Source organism: Mytilus edulis, chromosome 3 (assembly GCF_963676685.1).
Source record: "Mytilus edulis chromosome 3, xbMytEdul2.2, whole genome shotgun sequence".
Lineage (NCBI taxonomy): Eukaryota > Metazoa > Mollusca > Bivalvia > Mytilida > Mytilidae > Mytilus > Mytilus edulis.
The window spans coordinates 82,783,569-82,805,403 of NC_092346.1; the positions used below are offsets into that span (position 1 = coordinate 82,783,569).

At 32.5% G+C, this 21,835-nt stretch overlaps 1 protein-coding gene across 5 annotated transcripts; it reads right to left on the bottom strand.

Moving 5' to 3' along the window:
* Positions 1-161: 161 nt before the first annotated feature.
* On the bottom strand, positions 162-19,158 carry LOC139517613 (very low-density lipoprotein receptor-like). Of its 5 annotated transcripts, XM_071308849.1 has the most exons (14): positions 18,812-19,158; positions 17,447-17,546; positions 14,793-15,236; positions 14,451-14,573; positions 13,168-13,308; positions 12,243-12,401; positions 10,814-10,981; positions 9,458-9,619; positions 8,700-8,726; positions 3,846-3,926; positions 2,839-2,958; positions 2,466-2,582; positions 1,671-1,787; positions 162-540 (listed from the first exon to the last, which is right to left on the bottom strand). In XM_071308849.1, the coding sequence occupies exons 2-14, from the start codon at positions 17,535-17,537 to the stop codon at positions 248-250; spliced, it is 2,043 nt and encodes a 680-aa protein (XP_071164950.1). In that variant the 5' UTR covers positions 17,538-17,546; positions 18,812-19,158; the 3' UTR covers positions 162-247. The 5 variants fall into 5 exon arrangements, with proteins under 5 accessions (XP_071164950.1, XP_071164952.1, XP_071164951.1 ...); XM_071308851.1 differs by lacking the exon at positions 10,814-10,981 and having other exon boundaries at positions 18,812-19,157; XM_071308850.1 differs by lacking the exon at positions 14,451-14,573 and having other exon boundaries at positions 18,812-19,155.
* Between the last annotated feature and the right edge of the window lie 2,677 nt (positions 19,159-21,835).

Sequence of the window (21,835 nt, forward strand, 5' to 3'; positions counted from 1 at the left end):
AAATTATTAATGGTACAATTCTTGAGGGAATGGTGGTAAGAAAACTTAGATATTTTCACACTTTGGAAAAGGTTGACAATTATTGATGACCCCTTACAGCAAGTGTTGATTCCATAACATAATATAAAAGTAAATTGCAGGCAAATAAAAGGAAAATAATATTCTACTCAAATAATAATCTTTAATAATAAGGTTACAGAAAAGAAGCAGAAATCGTTAACTTGTGATTAGATCAAATCGATTCAAATTAACCCTGACTATGACGCCTCTCCTTAGAATGCCTACTGGTCATAGCTAGGTTTCTCCGTCTCTCGACCAACTGCCTCTGAAGTGACTCATGTCTTGCCTTCATAGCTCTCTGGTGTCTCTTTACACCCTCATCACTGTTTACTCGTTTTAGTGCCTCGCTGAAATTCCTCTTTACTTGGTCCATCTTTCTTACAGCTTTTTGTGCCATTGTCTCGTGATTTGGTGATCTTTTATTTCTGGATCTCAAATGATCTAAAAGTCTCTGGAATCTTGTCAATGTCGTTCTTCTGCCTAAAAATGGTTTATTACTATGATTATTTGTCCAATTTTTAACTTATCTAAAATTCGTGTATCTTAATTTATTGTTGCCTCTTAGTATGAAATTCAAAACAGTGTAGCTGTGGCCATTGATTGACACATTAAAATCATTCATTGACTGGGACAATTTAGGTGAACGTTTGTATGTAACGACCAATGCTCACTATGTACTTTTTAAAGACACTTAAACTATGGGGTCAGCAAAGGTTCTCAACACCTAAATAAAGTAATTCGAAAAATTAATCAGAAATAACACGATATTTTGATTTATATCAATTATATAAATCAAAACACAAAGGTTATTCCTGATTATTTTTTCGAATTATTTTATAATTAAAGGCGTTAAGAAACCTTTGTTGACCCCACAGTTTAAATGTCTATCGTAGTTACGTCATGAACAGTGGTTGTTACAGACAAACGTTCACGTAAATTGTCCCAGTCAATGGATGATTTTGATGGGTCAATCAATGGCCACAGCTACACTGTTTTGAATTTCATACTATGTACAATCGTCATTGATTCATGGCACGTAAATAACGTGTTGAAAAGGAGCCTGCGTAATTTCGTGGTTATCGTTGGTTCATATCGGTGACGGGTCATATTTGTTACAAATTAGGCAGTTGTATTCCTTGTTTGAATTGGTTAACATTCAAGTCAGAGCTGACTTAAATAGCTGAGTAAATGGCATGGGTTTTCTCATTGGTGCATAACTATAATTACTTTGATCTACGTCATTTAACTCTGGTTGATAATTTATTCATTGGCAATCATACAATCATAAATCACATTTTCTTATTTTCGTATCGGGAAATATTTCAATTTGAGTTCTATAATAATTACATAACGTTTATGAACTAGAAATTTACTGACCAAATATATCAATTTAGTAAATTGTCATGTTTTAATCTAAACACCCTCCTTTTTATCCTTGGTTGGAACGCCCTTTTAAAAATAGCTGTATCCGCCGCTGTTGTCTGCATAATTTAATAAATTGTGGTTTGTTCTTTTGTTGATTCATATCGGAGTATTCTCTAGAATGCTTTCGACAGCTAAATAAAGGGTAATAAATAAGAACTAGATGTTATGCATTATTATTAACTTACTTGGACATTTAGCTTCATCTGATTTATCAGAACAGTCTGTAATTCCATCGCATTTTTCAGATTTAAGTATACACATTGAACCGTCATCACATCTTTTTTGTGTGTTTTTTGGACATCCTGTTCAAGAAAAAATATGCATAGAATATAAGATGTTTTCTTATTCAATTAGAAATAAGAATGACACTTTGTAAATTTAGTGCGTTCCAAGCGCTTTTCTCACTCACTGTCACATATACTGGTATCAAGAAAGTAAAATATCGGATAAGGCATCATATACTAGTTACATTTATTGGACATAGGACCCATATACAATTTGATTAAAGCCCCGAAACGGAACTGAACACAATGAAAACTGCAAAAATACCATTAGCTTCGATATGAAATATTAGATACAATCTGTGACCAACAAGTTGAGAAGATTTTTCATTCGAAAGTTTTTTCAAAATATATTTAAGAGATTTATAACAGCAAAAATACGGAGAAAACAAATGAACGTTTGAAAAATTAATTAATATTAATTTTTTTTATTAAACATCAGTCTTAACGGTGTTGAAGCCACTGAAGACAAAAGATAGAAGGATCATTCAATCTCCTTTCCATGACCAAATGTTACAAACTTGACAAAAGGCACTTAAAAAATTGTTAGCAATTTTATGACAATAACAATGGCTCCTATCACATTTTCACCTCTTTTGCATTAAAATATGACACATTTTACATTTATAATTTTTCAATGTACTTTATGTCACACGTTCGTCTGCTGATACATTGTACTAGTTTTAAAACTAAACTTACCAGAGCAACCATTCTCATCTTCACCATTGGGACATTCTGGAATTCCATTACATTTACCACTTTTAGCAAGGCAGAAACTGTTAGGACACTTGAACTGGTTATTAGAGCAGGTAGCAGCTAAAAACATCAAAGCAGTGTATAAACCATTCTCGGTTTGTATTTATAAAGAAAGCATCATCATTAAAATCTACACGGTAAAATTGTGATGGCGTTTTCCGTAATATAAAGTAAGCAAATAAATAAAATTTATGTTTTCAGAATGTAAGAAGAACAAAGACATCTGCCTGTTTTTTTTTCATTTACTTGTGTGTCATAAGAAGTTTATATGAGATCAGAAGAATTCATGTTAACCATATTTTATTTGAACACTTACCGGCACAGTTTGCTTCATCGTCTCCAGCTGGACAATCCTGATACCCGTCACACTTGGCCGAGTCAGAAATACATGTCACTCCGTCACTACATTTGCTACTACCTGAAGGGCAATTGAATGCTGAAGAGAAAAACACGAGTGTTCAGTGAGTATAGACAATATGCAGTAGAAATTTAATATAGCAATGAAAGATTTAAATTTTACAGAATATGAGTTCTCTTATTATCTTCAGCGTTGAAACAAAACAAAGCAATGAAAATTTACAGCAGTATGTACAAATAGACCACATCTTACTGTAAATTTAGAATTATACGTTAGATAAACTCTATAAGTTATAACATTACAAAATTGTCTTCATTTAGATTATTGAAACAAATCCTACATGTTGTACACGACAGGTATACCCAATCCAAATCCTGCATGTTGTACACGATAGAAAAATCTAATCCAAATCCTACATGTTATACATGACAAGTACACTCAATTCAAATCATCATTAATGTACATGGCAGGTACATCAAATTCAAATACTAAATGTTATACACGACAGGTATTTTACCCAATCCAAAGCCTTAATATTGTACATGACAGATACATCCAATTCAAATCCTAAATATTATGAATGACACGTATACCCAATTCAAATCTTTAATGTTATACACGACAGGTATACCCAATCCAAATTCTACATGTTGTACATGACAGGTACACCAAATTCAAATCCTAAATGTTGTACATGACAGATACACCCAATTCAAATTGTACATGTTGTACACGACAGGTATACCCAATTCAAATCCTATATTTTTTACATGACAGGTACATCCAATCCAAATTGTACATGTTGTACACAACAGGTACACCCAAATCATACATGTTGTTCACGACAGGTATACCCTATTCAAATCCTAAATGTTATACATGCATGACAGGTACCACCCAATCCAAATCCTTAATATTGTACACGACAGGTATACCCAATTCAAATCCTAAATGTATAAACCTACTTGAACACATTGTACTGTCTTCATCGGATCCATCAGCACAGTCTGCATAACCATTACATTTGTCTGCTTCAGATGTACAATCTATAACAACAACAACAACAGTTATGACATTGTATGTACAGACTTACACTCATTTTATTTGTCAGGGTTATATTAGGTAACTGGTTTTGGATATTCAAATAGTTTGGTAATTACTGAAGACATTAATTGTTGAAGTGCACATCTTGTACCGAAGAAATATGTACCGTTACTGATATTACTACCACCGTGTCGAGTTTCAGCTGGTGGACTGTTAGTCAACAACCCAGTAGCAAGTACTTTGATATTGACATAAATAATATGGATATTGTATGCTTAAAGTTTGTTGTTATCAAGCTAAGGAATATAACTTCCTTATGATCAGGAACAGATTATACTGTTCCCTGTTATGATGAATAAATCTGATTCCACGTTGCGTTTGATTTTTATTTTTAAAGCTCTTCAACATGGAATTTCAGAATTTAGGCATGAAGCTTCTTCACTCAGAAGAGACATTAAGTATTTGTCAAAATGCATCTGATGAAGAAATATTGGCAGTGGCGTAGCTTGCATGTATGCTCGGATGCTCAAGCATCCACATCATTTTGACAAAAATAAAATAAAAATAGCAGCAGTTTAAGTTAAAGTATCCAAATGTAACAAGACTGAGGATATGAGTATAACGTCCAGTCATTTTCGAAGCAGTATGTCTGGTCTTTCATTTAGGATAATTTAGTTTATGTAAACAAGATAGTTGAATCGCAGAATAGTGTTCCAAGTTAACTTTTGTTCGTAAAAAGGTCTACGTCATCGGCTAAGGCAAGCGGAAAGGACTGATACGCAGACCCGTGGACATGTTTCATCTAAAATCATGAACCTAGTGGAGTGATGGCTTCTCATTTGACTATAGCAACTAACAAACAAGTTGCTTTCTTTAAAAAAAGAAATGCAATCGTAAACCCAAATGCTTGTTTGGCATTATATATATATTAGATAATTGTTAAATAAAGATGTATTGTCTTATATTACTTTTGTTGTGCATAAGAATAAGAAACTGACATTGCCTGTTTAGTGGTTTAAATAATGTAATACCGGCTTCACACATCAACGTATAGATCCGACGTACGTCGGCCGAGGTAAAAAAAATCATGCACGCTACCAAAACGCTAGTAATTTTGATGCATTCAACCTGTCAATCATATCTGTATCGTGTGCACAACGAGCTTAAAGCGTGTATTGGGTGTGCGTAAAGCGTACCTTAGCGTTTCTCCTAGTCTTCCTACATTCCTAACTGCAGGTCTGTCTATATGTGAATGTTTGTCAATAAGTCTGTCACATTCGCCCGTCTGTTTACATGTTTACCAGTCCGTCTATGCATGTCCACTGGTTCGTCTACATGTTCACTAGCTTTGAAATAGCTTTCGGTAAGTGCGATTATTTCAGTGATTTGTGTCTATTGTTTTTATGTAAGTGATTATTGTGCACCGTACCCATAATTTTAGGGACGCGAATTGCAACTGATATTTTACAGTTTTTTCTTGCGATGTGTTGTCCTTAAGGTTTGGTTCATTTGGGAGGGTTGGGTTTATGGCCACCACATTGTTTATGTGCCAATGTCCATTCTAAAGCCAGAAACATGTAGTACACTGGTTGTTGTTCATAATTCATGTCGGTCAAGTTGTTTTCGTAAATTATTTTGTTATCAATAAGGCTGTTTAGTTTTGTTTGATTTTTGTTTTTAAATCTTAATGGTCGGGGCATTTAATAGCCGACTAAATAGTGTTTTTTTCATTTTTGGAGGCCGCTCGGTGGCCTTTAAAGACTTACTACCACGTCATTGTAACTCTGGTTGGTATTTGTATCATTAGTGCTGGACCATGGTCGATCCTATATGCACCTTTGAGGCAGGCGGGATATTTTTGTAGATCTTGTACAGCTCAAACTAATGTGAGTAGTTCCTGTACTTCTATGTCTAGTCCCATGTTGCATGGTTGGAGAGGGTGTAATATCTTCTGTAGGTTTGATGAAGTTTCACCCGTATCGGACTTCTTTTCCTAAATGAAAGCTTTAAGGCGACGAGTATTTTTGTATGCAATGTACCCTTAACGTGTCTAAAACTTATCTGTAGCGTTTTCAACGCTCGTGTAGCGTGTATATTATGTGCGTGCAGTTTACAGGTATATACGTTTGACAAACGCTTGAGCTGAATGATTTTTTTTATGTTCCATTAAAATTTTCCTGAAGTAAAAGCGTTCACCAAGCGTATACCTTTGCATTTCGACGTACTTCAAACTTATGGAACGCGTGTTTAAACGCTTGCGTAGAGTTCCTCTGGTGAGCAACTAAGTTACGCATACGATGATACGGACTTTGTTAATTTTCTTTTTTGACTGATTGTTTTACATTGTCATTTCGGGGCCTTTTATAGCCGACTATGCGGTACGTGCTTTGTCTGTTGTTGAAGGCCGTACGGTGGCCCATAGTTTGTATTTCTGTGTTATTTTGGTTTCTTGTAGATAGTTGTCTCATTGACACCAAACCCGATATCTTCTTTTTTTATATTCGATATCTTATCGCCGACCTGGTTAAGTCTGCCAAAAATGCATGCATGATTCATTTTTAGGTTATCAGTCGTAATTAAAGTGGCACATTTAATTCGTTGTTTCATTGCTTGAAGTATCATTTCTTACATCTGCATGGTCAAATGTGTATTTTTTTAAAATAAATTTTAGATTTAGATTTCAGTCACGGTTATTTTTCCCCCTTCATATTGAATATCTATACTTATCAGTCGCATTTTAATGACGAAAAGGATTCAGAGGTTATTAAAAAAAGTAAATAATGTTGCAATATTTAAACAAAGAAAATAACTTTAAATTTGCAATATTAATGAAAATAAATACGGACATAACTTTCATAATTAATTTTAACGTTATTTTCAATAAACGATTTTTTTTTTTAAATCCTCGTTTTTACACCTATTTGAGGCACGTATTTATGATTATATTTCCATGTCCTTGGTCTATCCTAGACGTAAAATTTCAAAAAGTGCTAATACTTTTTTTAAAGATATTATTTTTAATTGTTCTCGTTCAAAATATTTTATTTTTTCATATTCAATATCTATTTAATTTTATTTTTAATAACCATTTTTTTTTTTATTAAAGTTGCAATATTTAACCAAAAAAAATAACTGTAATTTAATGATATGCAAGAAAGACTTCCCTTTAATTTCAGTATAAAAAAATAAATAGCTTGCTTTTTACAACATGTACATCTTCACTAAACGTAAAATCTAAAATAAAATGCTACTAAAACTCTTTCTAAAGATTTTATTTTTAATTATTCTCGTTCAGAATATAAAGCGAATTGTTTACATGAAATCTTATCTCATATCTAAACACAGCTGGTTACATCGTTTGACTAATTAAAATACTACGCATGTAGGTTAATATTAGCAGCTTGTAATCGTGTGCAAGAAAATATTATATCATAATAAATTTCAGATCATACGTAAAATATCTCTATAGCAACTTAAGATGCTAATGCATAGTCAACAGATTAGTAAGCTATTGCGCATGCCTTTGAAAGGTGGTCATAGCTATTGCGCATGTATTTGAAAGGTGGTCATAGAAAGACCAGAAGTGTTCCGACTAACATCCGGTGTTCCGAAAGACTACATCACTCGTCCAATATATACCGAGTAAACCCTCAGGGGTTTACGCAATAAAACACCATATCATGATATCGTTTCTTGCGACATGGTAAACGACGTGATAAAAATAAAATCAATTTGTAATAGATCGTGATAAGTCCGAGGCTTATGAATTCCAGTTTCTATCTAGGTTCAAATACTAATTTTATTATCAATCAGTAAAGAACAAAGATCCAATGTTCCCCGCCATGCACATTATATGTCATATTTTATCTATCAAAGGGCAAGGAACAAGGCATAACTAAAAAAGCACTTTTTTTCTTTTTCTTTTTTCTTTTCAATATCTTAAGAGAAATAAAAGCTTCACAGCATGCAAATGAAATGTGATTTCCATTACAATTTATATTTCAAAGGGTCATAACTAGTTAAAAATATTTGATTAAGACTTATTTTCCAAATTGTCAAAGACATTGCTTATGATATGAGTTTCACTTAATCTAACAAGAATTGTACACATGAGAGTGCTAACAAGACCAGACGATCGGACGCCCGGTATTTTATGTCTCCTGCAACGCGTTTAGCTCAGTAATAAAAAATCAAAAACCCAAGGTTGTAGACTCAAATTCCTGGAAAGAGAAGTCACTTCAGTTCCTATATTCCGAAGTTCCTAAATTATACAGAAGTGCCGCTGTAATGGGGTCCGTTTTTGATATGTCAAATATAAGATTGGGTGGGAAACTTTGTACATCAAATATTTATGAATTGAATGAATGGTAGTTTCGAGGAAACAATAAAATTTGGTTAAAATATATGAATTGGTGGGTATTTTGAATTTAAACAAAAATCTAACTAGTGTCGGATTGATCATTCTGGGGGAGTACATGTGCTTAAATAAAAAATATTTTTCATAAAAAGGTCCAAAAAAAATTTCACATCATTTCAACCATGGCTACGCCACTGATTGGTACAGTTATTGCATTCAGTAATGTAATAATTTATTTCAATATATAGTGGGAACTTTATGATGGTCAGCGGCTGTTGTAATATCTTTTTCTTAGTGCCTATATATATAGGACGTCAGAATTCAATATAAACTGTCCTATCAGTTTATAGTTTTTCGATTCAACATTATTTACGTTGGAAAATCTATGAAGTGCTTTGTTTTATATTTGTTTTCTTACCTGTTGGTGCTTGAGTAACTGGTGCAGCTGTAAAACAAAACAGAATTGTGAAATCATGTTCAATAACAATAATACTATCTTAAATTATAACCCCATTTTCCCAGGTTATATTAGGGGATGATTGAGTGCTCACAATAAAATTGGGAATGGAAATGGGAAATGTGTCAAAGAGACAACAACCCGACCATATAACAGACAACTGCCGAAGGTCACCAATAGGTCTCGCTCGGACACGCACTCCATAATCTAAACATGTTTAACCCCACAACACGTTTCTGTCACAAGTCATGAAATCTGTACGTTGGTTTACATTCAACTTCAATGTATCTAATAATTCTTTATCACTTATTTTACCTAGAAATTATCCAGACGTAGGTTTTTTCTCCTCGCTTGAATTGTTTTTTTATATTGTTTTCCGGGGGCCTTTTATATATTATTATACTATTATACGAGTTTAACTCATTTTTAAGGCAAGACGGTGACCTGTAATTGTTCAGATATGTGTCCAAGTTGGTTTTGAAATATACCGCCTCATTCATGTCATTGGCAATCGTACAACATCTCATTTTCAAATCTTAAGGCAAAGTATACCTAATTCGTTATTCGATTTATTGCATTAAGAATGGCTTATCAAATTAATTTTGTTTTTGTAAACTCATAAGACATAATAATAATTTAAACTGTTGTACCTGCATTAGGCAAAGCGGTTTAAAAAAAATACACATATATCAACAACAAAACCAAGACAAATAACTCACTGTCACAATTTTCTTCATCAGATCCGTCTTGACAGTCTTTAATTTTGTCACACTTCCATGAGTTGACAATGCACTCATTTCCGGTCTCACATTTAAATTCTCCATCACTGCATGTTCCTGGAGCACTAGTAGGTCCGGACGTTGGAGCTGGGGTGGATTTTTCTGGGGGAAAAAAAGAGAACAGATGTTTAAATATAAATTTTACCATTGGATCAAATTTTATGCGATATTTATCCCGTCTTATCCGTTAATGTTTCTGAATGATCAACGCAAGGCTTGCCAAAAATGTTATTTGGTGTTGAAATTTGTCCACATTTTCAAAAATCTTTTTGGTCAGATTTTAATGAAACTATCAAATTTTCTAATTGTAGTAACGGTTAATGAACTAAAAAATCAATCATTGAAAATGTGGTTAATTACTGATTACCAATGAAACAACTCTTCACAAGAGACCAAATGACAACTAACAACTATGGGTAAACGTACGGCCTTCTACAATGAGCAAACCCCACACCAGAGTCAGCTATAAAAGGCCCCAAAATGACAAATGTAAAACAATCTAAACGAGAAAGAACGGCCTAACTTATGAACAAAACATATGAACGAAAAACAAAAACAAAAACAGCAAAAAACGACAACCACTGAAATACAGGCTATACTGACTTGAATGATAATGTAAATTTTAGAGGGAGTGATCGTCCTCTTAAACTTTGGATTTTCAAAGGATTGAGCAAGACTTAGGCCTCTCATATTCTAAGTTTAATAAATTCTAAACTGCTTTTTTTTTAAATTACATCTTTATCTTAACAAGTTCGCATACAGTTCAAATAAACCAATAAACAAAGGGGCAATACAAATTTGAAAGTCAAGATTATCACCAAAAAAAAAACTGAGAAACGAATAACAGACAAACAAACAAAGAGTCTTGAAACATTGGACGGAGAATTGAAGATTTAGCGAGCACAACGGACTCGAAAAGATCAGTAGATCCTGCTCCATTGGTAAAAACCGATGTGTTCTAATCTATAGATACGACATTTGTTTGGCGGCACCCAGTATTTATCTGTATAATGGTATAAGACTAGTAAACTTATATTATCTCTTTTACACAAGCAAAAAAATGGAAGCATATAAAAGATTATTGGTTTAAAAAATACTAGTAATCATAAAATTATAATTGCTGGAATTGAACAATATGTACGTATTTTCGACAATCAACTATCTCCTGCACACTTTCCATCAAATTATTTTTTTCCGTAGATCCACAGTTTTCCTCGTCAGATAGTCGATGAAAGTATATTGTTTTATTTTTTTATTTGATGTGTTTAATATATGACGTTTTGTAGAAACACCTACCATCGTCATCTCCGTCATCTCCACAGTTTTGTTCGTCAGATCCATCAGTACAATCTGTTATTTTATCACACTTCCAAGAGTTGTCATAACATTCATCTGTAGTGTCACATTTAAATTCTCCCTCTGAACACCCTCCTGGAGCACTGGTTGGGGCTGGGGTTGATTTGTCTAAATGAAAAGTGTCTTGAGTTTAAAATGATATTGTTCATGTCTTTTCATAATCATCATTCGTGTACTCCAAAATTTTCAAGCATTTTTATAGATTATCAAATGTCGCAAATAAGGTTATAGAAGTAATTTTGTCATCAAGGTCATTTCCTTAGAAATTGAACTTGATGATGAAGCCAATAAAAAGGGCACCATGTGGCTCGTATTCCTCGAAAGGCATTTACGAAATTAGACCATGTAAGAGTGTTTTACTTTTCGATTCACGAGGGACTTCAAACATTTAAAACAGTACAAACATCAAACACCAATTATATAGGCTCATTGTCTTTAGTTTTATTGTTTTATTTACGACATTCATATAACTTGGCTTCAACTTGAGTTACATAAACAGTTTGACTCCATGTTGATATTTTTCACTTCAAAATTTGTCTTGTTAAAACTTGACTATGGATTCTAATATGCTGTGCTTCTTTCGCTAAAAATGTGAACAAAGCCATGCTCTAAATCCAATAAAATGTGTTTGCACATGCGTATATTGACTAATGCAGAATAGTGAATTCTATTAAATTGGCATGCATTTAATATATTTCATTAACTTAAAACACTTCTATACTTTTAAATGATGCACCGGTTGCTACTAATTCGTTTATTATGATTGCAATGTGTTGCATTCCGAAATTAGCCTCATCTCACTATCAACCAAAATGAATTAAGAAATAATTGATGCAAGCTATACTTTATTGTAGTTTTAACATGGGTAGACATATGTTATCCCTTTCTATCGCTCGGGCAAAAATAATCACGAATATAATGCCTACCCATGTTAAAACTTCAATAAAGTATAGCTTGCATCAATTATTTCTTAATTCATTTTGGTTGATAGTGAGATGAGGCTAATGTATAGACAATAAATTCTCCATATCACTATATTTTGAAAACTATCCTACAAGATTTTTAAAAATATTTCATGATTTTGTGACATCCGCGATTTTCATCCGATTTGAATCCTAAAATTTACAAATTAGAATTTTTATAAATGAAATGATGTGTTTGTTGCGTTAATATAACGGTGAAAATAATAGTTTTTTTTCGATAAATGTATTCAAGTCCATATACTCTGTGCATATACAATATTGCTGTAAAACAAATGTGTCCGAGTTTTAGATACAGGAAAGCGAGTACAAGTCAATTATACATTTTCTGATGATGAAAGTATATTGTTTTTATTTGTTGTGTTTGAAGTTTTGTAGACAACCCCTACCATCGTCATCTCCACAGTTTTGTTCGTCAGATCCATCAGTACAGTCTGTTATGTCATCACACTTCCAAGAGTTCTCATAACATTCATCTGTCGTGTCACATTTAAATTCTCCCTTTGAACACCCTCCTGGAGCACTGGTTGGGGCTGGGGTTGATTTGTCTAAATGAAAAGTGTCTTGAGTTTATGTTGCTTTTAAAATACCAAGTCACGCTTTGAGAGTATATAAGTATAGTAGCAAACAGATGGCGAATAACGCATTTATATGCATTCTTAAGGTTTAGATTGATTCAGCTACAAAGTTGTTCATTTGGGATAAATAATTTATGTAAAAGTTATTATTCATCTCAATCATGTGAAGGTATCTGTTCTTTGTACACATAACAGTGGTTGAGACTTTATGACTTTTTTGTCTGAATACATGCACATGCACATCTAGTATCAGACAGACGTGACTGCGTACATATACTTCCCGTACGTAGAGCCATACACTTCCCGCCCCTTTTCTATAATCTCAAACCTCGAGTCTCAAACAGAAAGAATGAAAAAGTCATACACGAATATACCATTGCACCAAACTATTCAGTAAGTTAGTGATACTGTAGTGTATTTAAGCATAGTTCATTATAAACAATGTGTAACCATGGTTGAACGAAAGATGATTCTAATACAGTAAACCTTTAAGGAAATAGAGTATATATTATACATATATGTGTGTGTATTTTTAAGGAAAGAGTATGTATATTATGTGTCCTTTAAGGAAAGATAGTATATATATATACATATATGTGTGTGTATCTTTAAGGAAAGAGTATGGATATTATATGTCCTTTAAACGAAAGAGTGTGTGTATATATATATATATATATGACATGATTGACATATATGTGTACTTTTAAGAAAAGAAAGAGTAGCTATATATATTTACCTTCACAATTCTCTTCATCAGAATTATCATCACAGTCTTGGATATCATCACATTTCCACTCCGAAGGGTAACATCCCTCGCCGTTATCACATGCTATGTCACTATCAGTACATGTCGATGGGCTTGGGCTAGGATTCGGTTCTGAAAGGAAAAATCACAGATATATAGCTGTAGAATAATTATTATAAACCCAACACTTGGTCGTACTAAAAAATATTGAAGGGATGGAATATGTTTTTTTTATAATTCATAACACAAAATAAAATGCTGCCAAAAGACATATGAAAATCAACATAATAACATGACATTCCTTACAGTTCCGAAGTTTCTTCTCTTTTTTTTTTTTATTAAAGTACAACTTGGTTCATATACATGAAATACAATATATTACAATTTTAAACATATAAGCAGTCAATTAACATGTCACGATATTTATACCAACCAGCCTTTAGAGGCTTATGATGCACTGTCATTTATGTAGGAAAAATTATATATATATCTTTATTCTCGTTAACCAAAGTAGATCAAAGTGCAATTGTATAGAGAAATAAATAAATTAACATATACATAGTATAAATTGTAAATATAAATGTAAAGTATAGACATAAAGGGGTTACCCAGGAGAGTCTAGGCATTTAATAATTATTCTTATAAACTTGCACTGCTTGTTTAGTTCCGACGGGTTGTTGCTATTTATTAGACCCTGAAATTTTAAAATATTTCGTATGTTTACAAAATGATGCTTTAGTAGAATTTGTCTACTTTTGTCTATTTCCGAACATTTTAAAATATAATGGAACTAGTCGCCAATATCACAGGAATTACACAAAGTTCAAACACGAGATACGGGAATTCAAAAAGTTATATAAACTTAAACAAGGTGGTGATGTGGTATGACTGTCAACGAGAAAACTATCCGTAAAGACTAGCGACTATCCAAATAGTCTTCTCAAGGATTGGTCGGAATCAGAGCCAAAAACACATATATATATATATTGTGAATAAAAGAATATAAATGCATAAAATGAACTTTCAAAAAATGGCCCTCCATGTATAATATATGAATAAAATGAACTTTCGAAAATGGTCCTCCGTGTATAATAAATGAATAAAATGAACTTTCAAACCTCGTATTTGCGACAGATAGTCCAAATCTCATTTCATTACCTCGTGTTTTACGTGTCTATCTTCTTTTTTCATATATAGCGAATTCGTATATAACTATTCAAAATATAAGTTTGACTCATCATCGAACTCGCATTCAAAAGTTTTGGTTAACTCACTATCATCACATCCGCATTCGTCACTTCCGTCCAAACAATTGGCGATACCATCACATCTTTCTTTAACAGGAATACATGTCGAACCCTTTTTACATTCAAATTCAGCTGCTACATCACACTGTCCTTGGTGACATCAGGGATAGAAATGAAAACAATGCTTTAAAAATTCGCATTTAACAAAACGTACAACTGGAATTTTTACCCCCCCCCCCCCCCCAAAAAAAAACCAACCCAAAAACATGTGATAACTCTAACAGTTTGTGCATTTAGTTAGAATGTTAATATGCGTCAGGACTGTATTCATGCTTTAAAAATCAGAAGGGAAATAACATTTTGTATTACCTTGATTGCAAGGGAACAACCATACTCCACTCTTTGAGTCTTTTGTGGCAATACCAACGTTAACCACTTTCAATGGATTTTTATTATCTTTCCATTTCAAGATTTTATTTTTATCTCCATCTTTGACTTTGATCTTGTCGTTTTTCAAAGTTATCATAAATTTGGTAAATCCATTCTCTAAAACTTGTCCATAATATACCGCTTTTATTTTCCCATTTTGACCATCTTGGATCATTGACACAGTGTTGTCTGATCCCCCTAAAATAATCTTATACAGGGGGTCGTTGATACTGTCTGTTGACATAAGGAGGATTTCAGCATCATGACTGGCCTTGATCCTCAACTTAATTTTGATATTTTCCGAGTCGTCAATAGTTATACCATAGTCGGATAAGACTGTATAACCACCTGTCGCGTCTGTTGTAATGCTTATGTCTGCACATGCTTCAAAATAGAAATATGCCTATTTCAATATAACATTTGTACTTCTTTGGTCCCCACTCAGCTTATAACTTTTATAATCTGTAGCACTTCTTTGTTCTCTCATCAACTACACAGAATTAGTGGATGGTGAAGCACATGAGAGATATATTTGATGGAATGAACGTGGCTAAGTGCATGATATATACGTTTGAATTGTTCGTGCTATGAAATAGAGGTGCGTTAAATAATTTGGTAAGTGGATTGTAAGCCTACAAATCTCAAGTAACCTGTAATTTGATCACTCATACTTTAACTGATAAAATTGTTATAGTATTTTTTAAAATTAAATATTTGTCCTCAATTAGTAACCGTCTGACATTAAGCAGTAAGTTATTTCAGTAAGCTGCAGGACAATGTTAAATGAAAAATTCGTAAGAGGGAACCCTGTGTCTCGCCTAAGTTTGCTGCTGCTAGTGTAAAAAAATATATGCTGACTTTAAAAGTGAGTCCATTTATCCGCAAAAATACAGAATTTGAAAAGAAATAAACATTTTCTTTGAATGATACTTCTCGATGTTGAAGATGAGCTTCTGTCCAAGTTTCATAACAATCCACGAAAGTTTACAAATTTATCATGTCAAAAAAATAGTATGCTAACTGTAAAAAACAAAGTTCATCTATCAGAAAGGTACTAAAAATGTAGAAAGAAAAATATGCCCAAGTTTTGATTTAGACATTATCTCTTTATCATCAAAAGCTTCTGCCAAAGTTTCATAAAGTTCCGTAAAGGTTTGACAAAGTAATTATTGCGTAAAAAACTTTAACACCAGACTGTATCTACTTGTTAACTGTAAAAAGACTAAGTTCGTTTATCAGAAAAAAAAGCTGAAAATGAAAATGAATATTTTTAAACATTTGTTCTGGATATTGTATTTGGTAATAAACAAGCTTCTGTCTAAAATCCGTCAAGATTCCATGGAAATTCATAAAAGTTATTGGTGTCTTGAAAAAACTTTTAACTTCCGACCAAGTCCGAATGTTTAACTTTACAAAATATAAGTCCACTTATTGGTAATAAACGGAAATTTTAAAAAGTTTGCTTTGAATTCTGTATTTTTGTCATAAACAACCTTCTGTTTAATTTTCATAAACTTTCATGTAGGTTTTGACAAAGTTATTGATGTCTAAAAAAAACAATTAACCACAGACTGAAAGTTGGCGACACCAACGACGGAATCTAGGATCTCACTTTCGCGAAATAAATCTCGCAGGCTCGACACAAATGTAAATAGTTTGACACAATTTTTTATTCCCTTTAGAAATTCCTGTTATTGAATCATCACTTATTATAAAAGGGTAAGTCATTTGTTCAGAATACCAAAATAAAAACTTTTTTTAACGCCGTTTATTGAAAATTCACCATAATGTGTTGACTACTCAAATACTATTGTTATAAAAAGAGGAAAAAGGACAGTTATACGTTTTCATTTACATATCTAATTCTTTTTTTTTATCATGTTTCCTTTGTCATAAGCAGTTGTTGCCTGGGACTTATACGGATCAATTTGGAATCAAAACAATCATTTAAAATAATTAAATTGCTTATACAAAATCAAATTAATTTAATCAAATCTTTTCGACGTTTTATTTTTTTTAGAGAAAAGAAAACATTGTTCTGAATTTCAATAAAAGATGGAACAATAGAAGCTTAAGAAATGGCTTCGAGTGTTAAACAATTGTAATGACATTCTTTGGTTGTGACAAAAAAAAACAAGGCAAACTACGAAACTGACCTAAGAAAAAATTACTGGAAACAAGACTTACGATGTTATCCAATGTCAACTTTTAAGATAAGATTTTTTTTCCCCGATTAAGGGCCCATGTAATTTGATATAATGAGATTTTATAACTTACATAATTTGTGGGTTCATTTAATCTGGTGTACTATTGTTAAGTAACTTTTGTAGTTGTGTTATACTTATTGAAAGTGTTTACCTTTCCGTTTTTACTAACTATCGCAAATTTGTCAGAAAAAAATATTTTCTATTAATAATCAAAGTAGGATTCTGTATTAATAAGAACAAACATGGAATAGCAAATGAGTATATACAATCATTTAATTATTTGTTTTCATTGTTATAGAATGCTTAGGTAAATCAAATTCAGAGAATTCATGAAATGATAAAGGATGAAATCAATTGTAAAAGTAAATGTTTTTAAACTGGTCTTACTCGAGTACTGTCTTTTGTTGAATGGTATACGTAAAGATAAAGTTGTACCAAAAATGCATAAAAGCACGAGCAGTTTTATTCTTCCAATCATTCTCAAAATCTGTAAAAATATAATTTAAATTTAAGAAGTTGTAAACTTATAATCCTTTATAAGTTAAAACTACAACAGGTACTGCCGGAAACAATCACTATACCAACAACTGTATAAATTATAAATGTCTAGTGTGTGAGTTTGATTTTTTTTACAATTTGAATTTGACCATTTATAACTGACTTTGAAGGTAGATATTGCCGAAATGATATTTTGTGCTTGACTTGATCTAGTATCGATTGGTATTACGATTAGCGACGGAATCGCAAAAAGTCCATGTATGGATTTATAGATTAGAACATAACCAGTATGGTGTTGATGCGGTGCTGCGCAAGATTCAAGATTGTTTATCACGAATGTAATCATTACGTTAGTTTAGCCAGCAAGGGACTTTGACTAACGGAAAAGGTATTATATATAACTCGATCTACTGTAGCAAGCTACTGTTTCATGTCTTTTTGTTGTCGGGATGTGTAAGTACACGGCCACGTCCACTTGTATTTTTGTCCATCTGATGAGTTGAAGCCTTTTTCAAATGATTTTTATAGTTCGTTCTTATGTTGTATTGTTATACCACTGTTCCAGGTTAGGGGATGGTTGGGATCCCGCTACCATGTTTAACCCCGCCACATTATTTATGTATGTGCCTGTCCCAAGTCAGGAGCCTGTAATTCAGTGGTTGTCGTTTTTCTTATGTGTTACATATTTGTTTTTCGTTCATTTTTTTTTTATACTAATAAGGCCCGTTAGTTTTCTCTTTTGAATTGTTTTACATTGTCATATCGGGACCTTTTATAGCTGACTATGTGGTATGGGCGTTGCTCATTGTTGAAGGCGACCTATAGTTGTTAAAATGTCTGTGTCATTTTGGTCTCTTGTGGATAGTTGTCTCATTGGCAATCATACCACATCTTCTTTTTTATAAGACAAATATAATAGATGTAAATTTGAAAAGTAATACATAATAGCAGAAGTCCATTACTAGACTAGTAATGGGTCTAGTAATAGACCTCTTACAATAGTAAAATGATTGAACATTTGTTGATTTTGAAATATTGAATATAAGAAAAATAGAAAATGAAATCATTGATAATACGGTTTTAAAATAGACGTTTTATTCCTAATAGTCCGTTTTGCTGTTTTGTGCTCTTTGATCAGGTTGTTGTTTCTTTGACATATTCCCAATTTCCATTCTCAATTTTAAAGAATATTTAAAAAATGGTTAGAAAATACAGTTTTATGTTTATAACCTTTAATTACATATATAAACTTACCTTTTTGATTATTCCAGTAGTAAATTGTTCCTTGAGTGTTGTTCAGTCCGAAACAAATACGTTTTTATAGTGGCTACCTCCGGACAATTTCTCGCCTGGTCAGTTATCGGCTTTTATTAATTTCATTACGAATTTCTCGCTTGCTTGATTTAGTTTTAAATTGTAGATAAAGATCGTATCACATATCCGTGAAAACATAGGGATATCTCGCCACCACGCACGTAGTTTTGGCCAGTTACTTCAAATAAATTTGGCCACTACCAAACCTGAGTTAAAACTGACATGATTTTTATTCTAGTCAGATTTTATCAACCAGTAACAAAAATATTATCGTAAAATTTGGACGTAAGTGGTAGTTCATGACCAGAACATTGTAGTAGTGGTCATCTAGAGACTTCAGACGTAACCAATAGTTCATGACGTCTAACAATCGTGATTTCTATAGCTTTACTAAAAAAAGCATGTTGCTCCAAATGAAATTGATAGTTTCGGCTAAAATATGCATGTACTGTTCTTGACCTACGATATGTGGGACAGGGACTCCCTGTGTGGGCGTATATACAAAAATAATAATAAATAATAAATAAATACGTTTATTGCAATAAGCACAATTATGCTATAGCACATTTAAATTACAACATTATCATGTGTAAGCAACATGAAATTTATATTAATACATAGGTATACAAAACTGCAGAGAACATAATTTAACAATATGAACATTTTGTTAATGAAAAAGACAATTAGATGTATATATATAACTACGTTAATATGAAAATTCTGAGTTTCCAACATTCACGCAAAAAACACATCAAATTGTAAATAACAGTTTTTGTTTGAACTTGTAGTGAATACAGTTTGTTGATATTTGGCCATGTTTGATAATGTTTTGAGAAGTATTTAAGTTTATACTGTCTATATGCTGGACAAACCATAATAAAATGATATTCGTTCTCTATATATTGCATAGTACAACATTTACAAATTCTATCCTCCCTTCGTTGTTTTATGTAACGGCCAGTTTCCATATTTAGTTTTAATACACCAAATCTTAATAAAGACAACATTTTAACATTGATATTTTTCAATATATATTGTTCCATCTTAAAACCTGTTTTTATCATTTTGTACAATATTAGTTTTTCAGAGCTCTCTACAGACTCACGCCAGCTCTGATAAAATTGATCTAACAGACGTTCATTCAAAATATCAAAGTTTACATTAATATTCTCTTGTGCGTACCATAAATAATTAAATCCAAGTTGAAAAAGTAAATTACGAACATTTGTGGCCCAATTTTCTTTACCATTATTACAGTCAGCAACTAGAACTTGATATATTTCATATAAAATATCTGGTTTCTTGTTTATAATTTTAACCCAGTATTTCAACAACTTTTGTTTCCTAGTAACATACATAGGTAAATGACCAAGATCGCCAATAATACAACAGACAGGCGTGTTTTGGGGTACTTTTAAAACAGATCTACAAAATTTATTATGTACAGTTTCAATTTCTTTTGCATGATGAAAACCCCATACTTCAGAGGCGTAGTTTAATAGACATAACTAGACTGTCAAACATAGCACATTGCTGTTCTGATGAAATATAAGTAGATCTGAATGAGTTTAACAATGCTGCAAGCGCTCTACTTCCCTGTCCCGCTAGGCGTTTTTGAGTTTGTTGAAATTTACCGTTGTAATGTAGAAGAACTCCAAGGTATACATAGTGATCGACTACTTTTAGTTCCGTATTGTCATAATGCCATGAATGTTTTACTCTTTGCCATCCTTTACGAAAAACTACAACTTCTGTTTTATCCTTATTAACCCCAATTTTCCATTTTGTACAGTAGACGAATAATTTATCTAAAAGAAACTGGAGAGCTTCCGGTGTTTTTCCAAATAGCACAGTGTCATCAGCGAATAACAACAAATATATCAAATATCCATTAAGGCTTATGTAATCACTAGTTCTATTATCATTCATACGTAGATCATCAGCAATGTCATTTATAAAAAATATGAAAAGTAGAGGAGACAACGGTTCGCCTTGTTTTACACCAATATTATTACAAAAAACATCTGAAAGTCATCCATCGCATTTAACGCGAATATTCACAGTTGCATATACTGACTGCACCAAAAAGTGCAACCCATATCTCGCGCAAAATACTTTATTTTTGAAAAGATAATATCCGAGAAAAACTATTATGTAACTGAAATGGAAACTTACTGGTAGAATATTTAAACTCAATTTAATTTTTATGGCCCCATTTATGGGCATTACGTTTTCTGGTCTGTGCGTCGGTCCGTTCATCCGTCCGTCTGTTCGTTCCGCTTCAGGTTAAAATTTTTGGTCGAGGTAGTTTTTGATGAAGTTCAAGTCCAATCAATTTGAAACTTAGTACGCATGTTCCCTATGATATGATTTTATAACTTTAATGCCAAATTAGAGATTTCTCCCAATTTTCATGGTCCATTAAACATAGAAAATGATAGTGCGGATGGGGCACCCGTGTACTGGGGACAAATTCTTGCTTTAATGTTCTTTTCCGTATTGGTTGGTAAACTTTTTTTTCTTTGCTTGTTATCGTTAAAGGAACAGGGCAATATTGGAAGAAAAGTTCAACATAGACATCTACAACAAACAATTTAATTTGTGATTTTAAGATGAAGAACACCAAATAAAACAGCTCTGTTTTTCATGTTCATGCAGTAATTTTGTGTCCTGCAGTCCTGCAGTCGGTTACACTCTTACGACTGAGATTTATCCTAAGTATCCTAAGTATACTGAATTGTTCATGACTTATGATCAATCTTAATCTTAAGTTTTTTTGTGAAACCGACTCCTGGTTTGTAACTTGATATCCTTGTATGGCACTTTTAGATATCATCTCCTGATATACACTATTGCAGGATTCCCTAGCCCTCAAAAATGAAAGACGATCAACAATCAAGTTTTCGAAGTAACACCAAAAGGCATATAGACTTGCTGAATCTTCCGTAGCATTTGAGATCCCCA

Bases quoted from the DNA above. Each gene is read 5' to 3' on its own strand.
- LOC139517613 (XM_071308849.1), bottom strand. From the start codon at position 17,537: ATGATTGGAAGAATAAAACTGCTCGTGCTTTTATGCATTTTTGGTACA. The intron at 2,583-2,838 runs GTAAGTGTTCAA...TGATGTTTTTAG, and splicing joins CGATGAAGCAAACTGTGCCG to CTGCTACCTGCTCTAATAAC. The intron at 541-1,670 runs GTAAGTTAATAA...AACCATTTTTAG, and splicing joins AGATGAAGCTAAATGTCCAA to GCAGAAGAACGACATTGACA.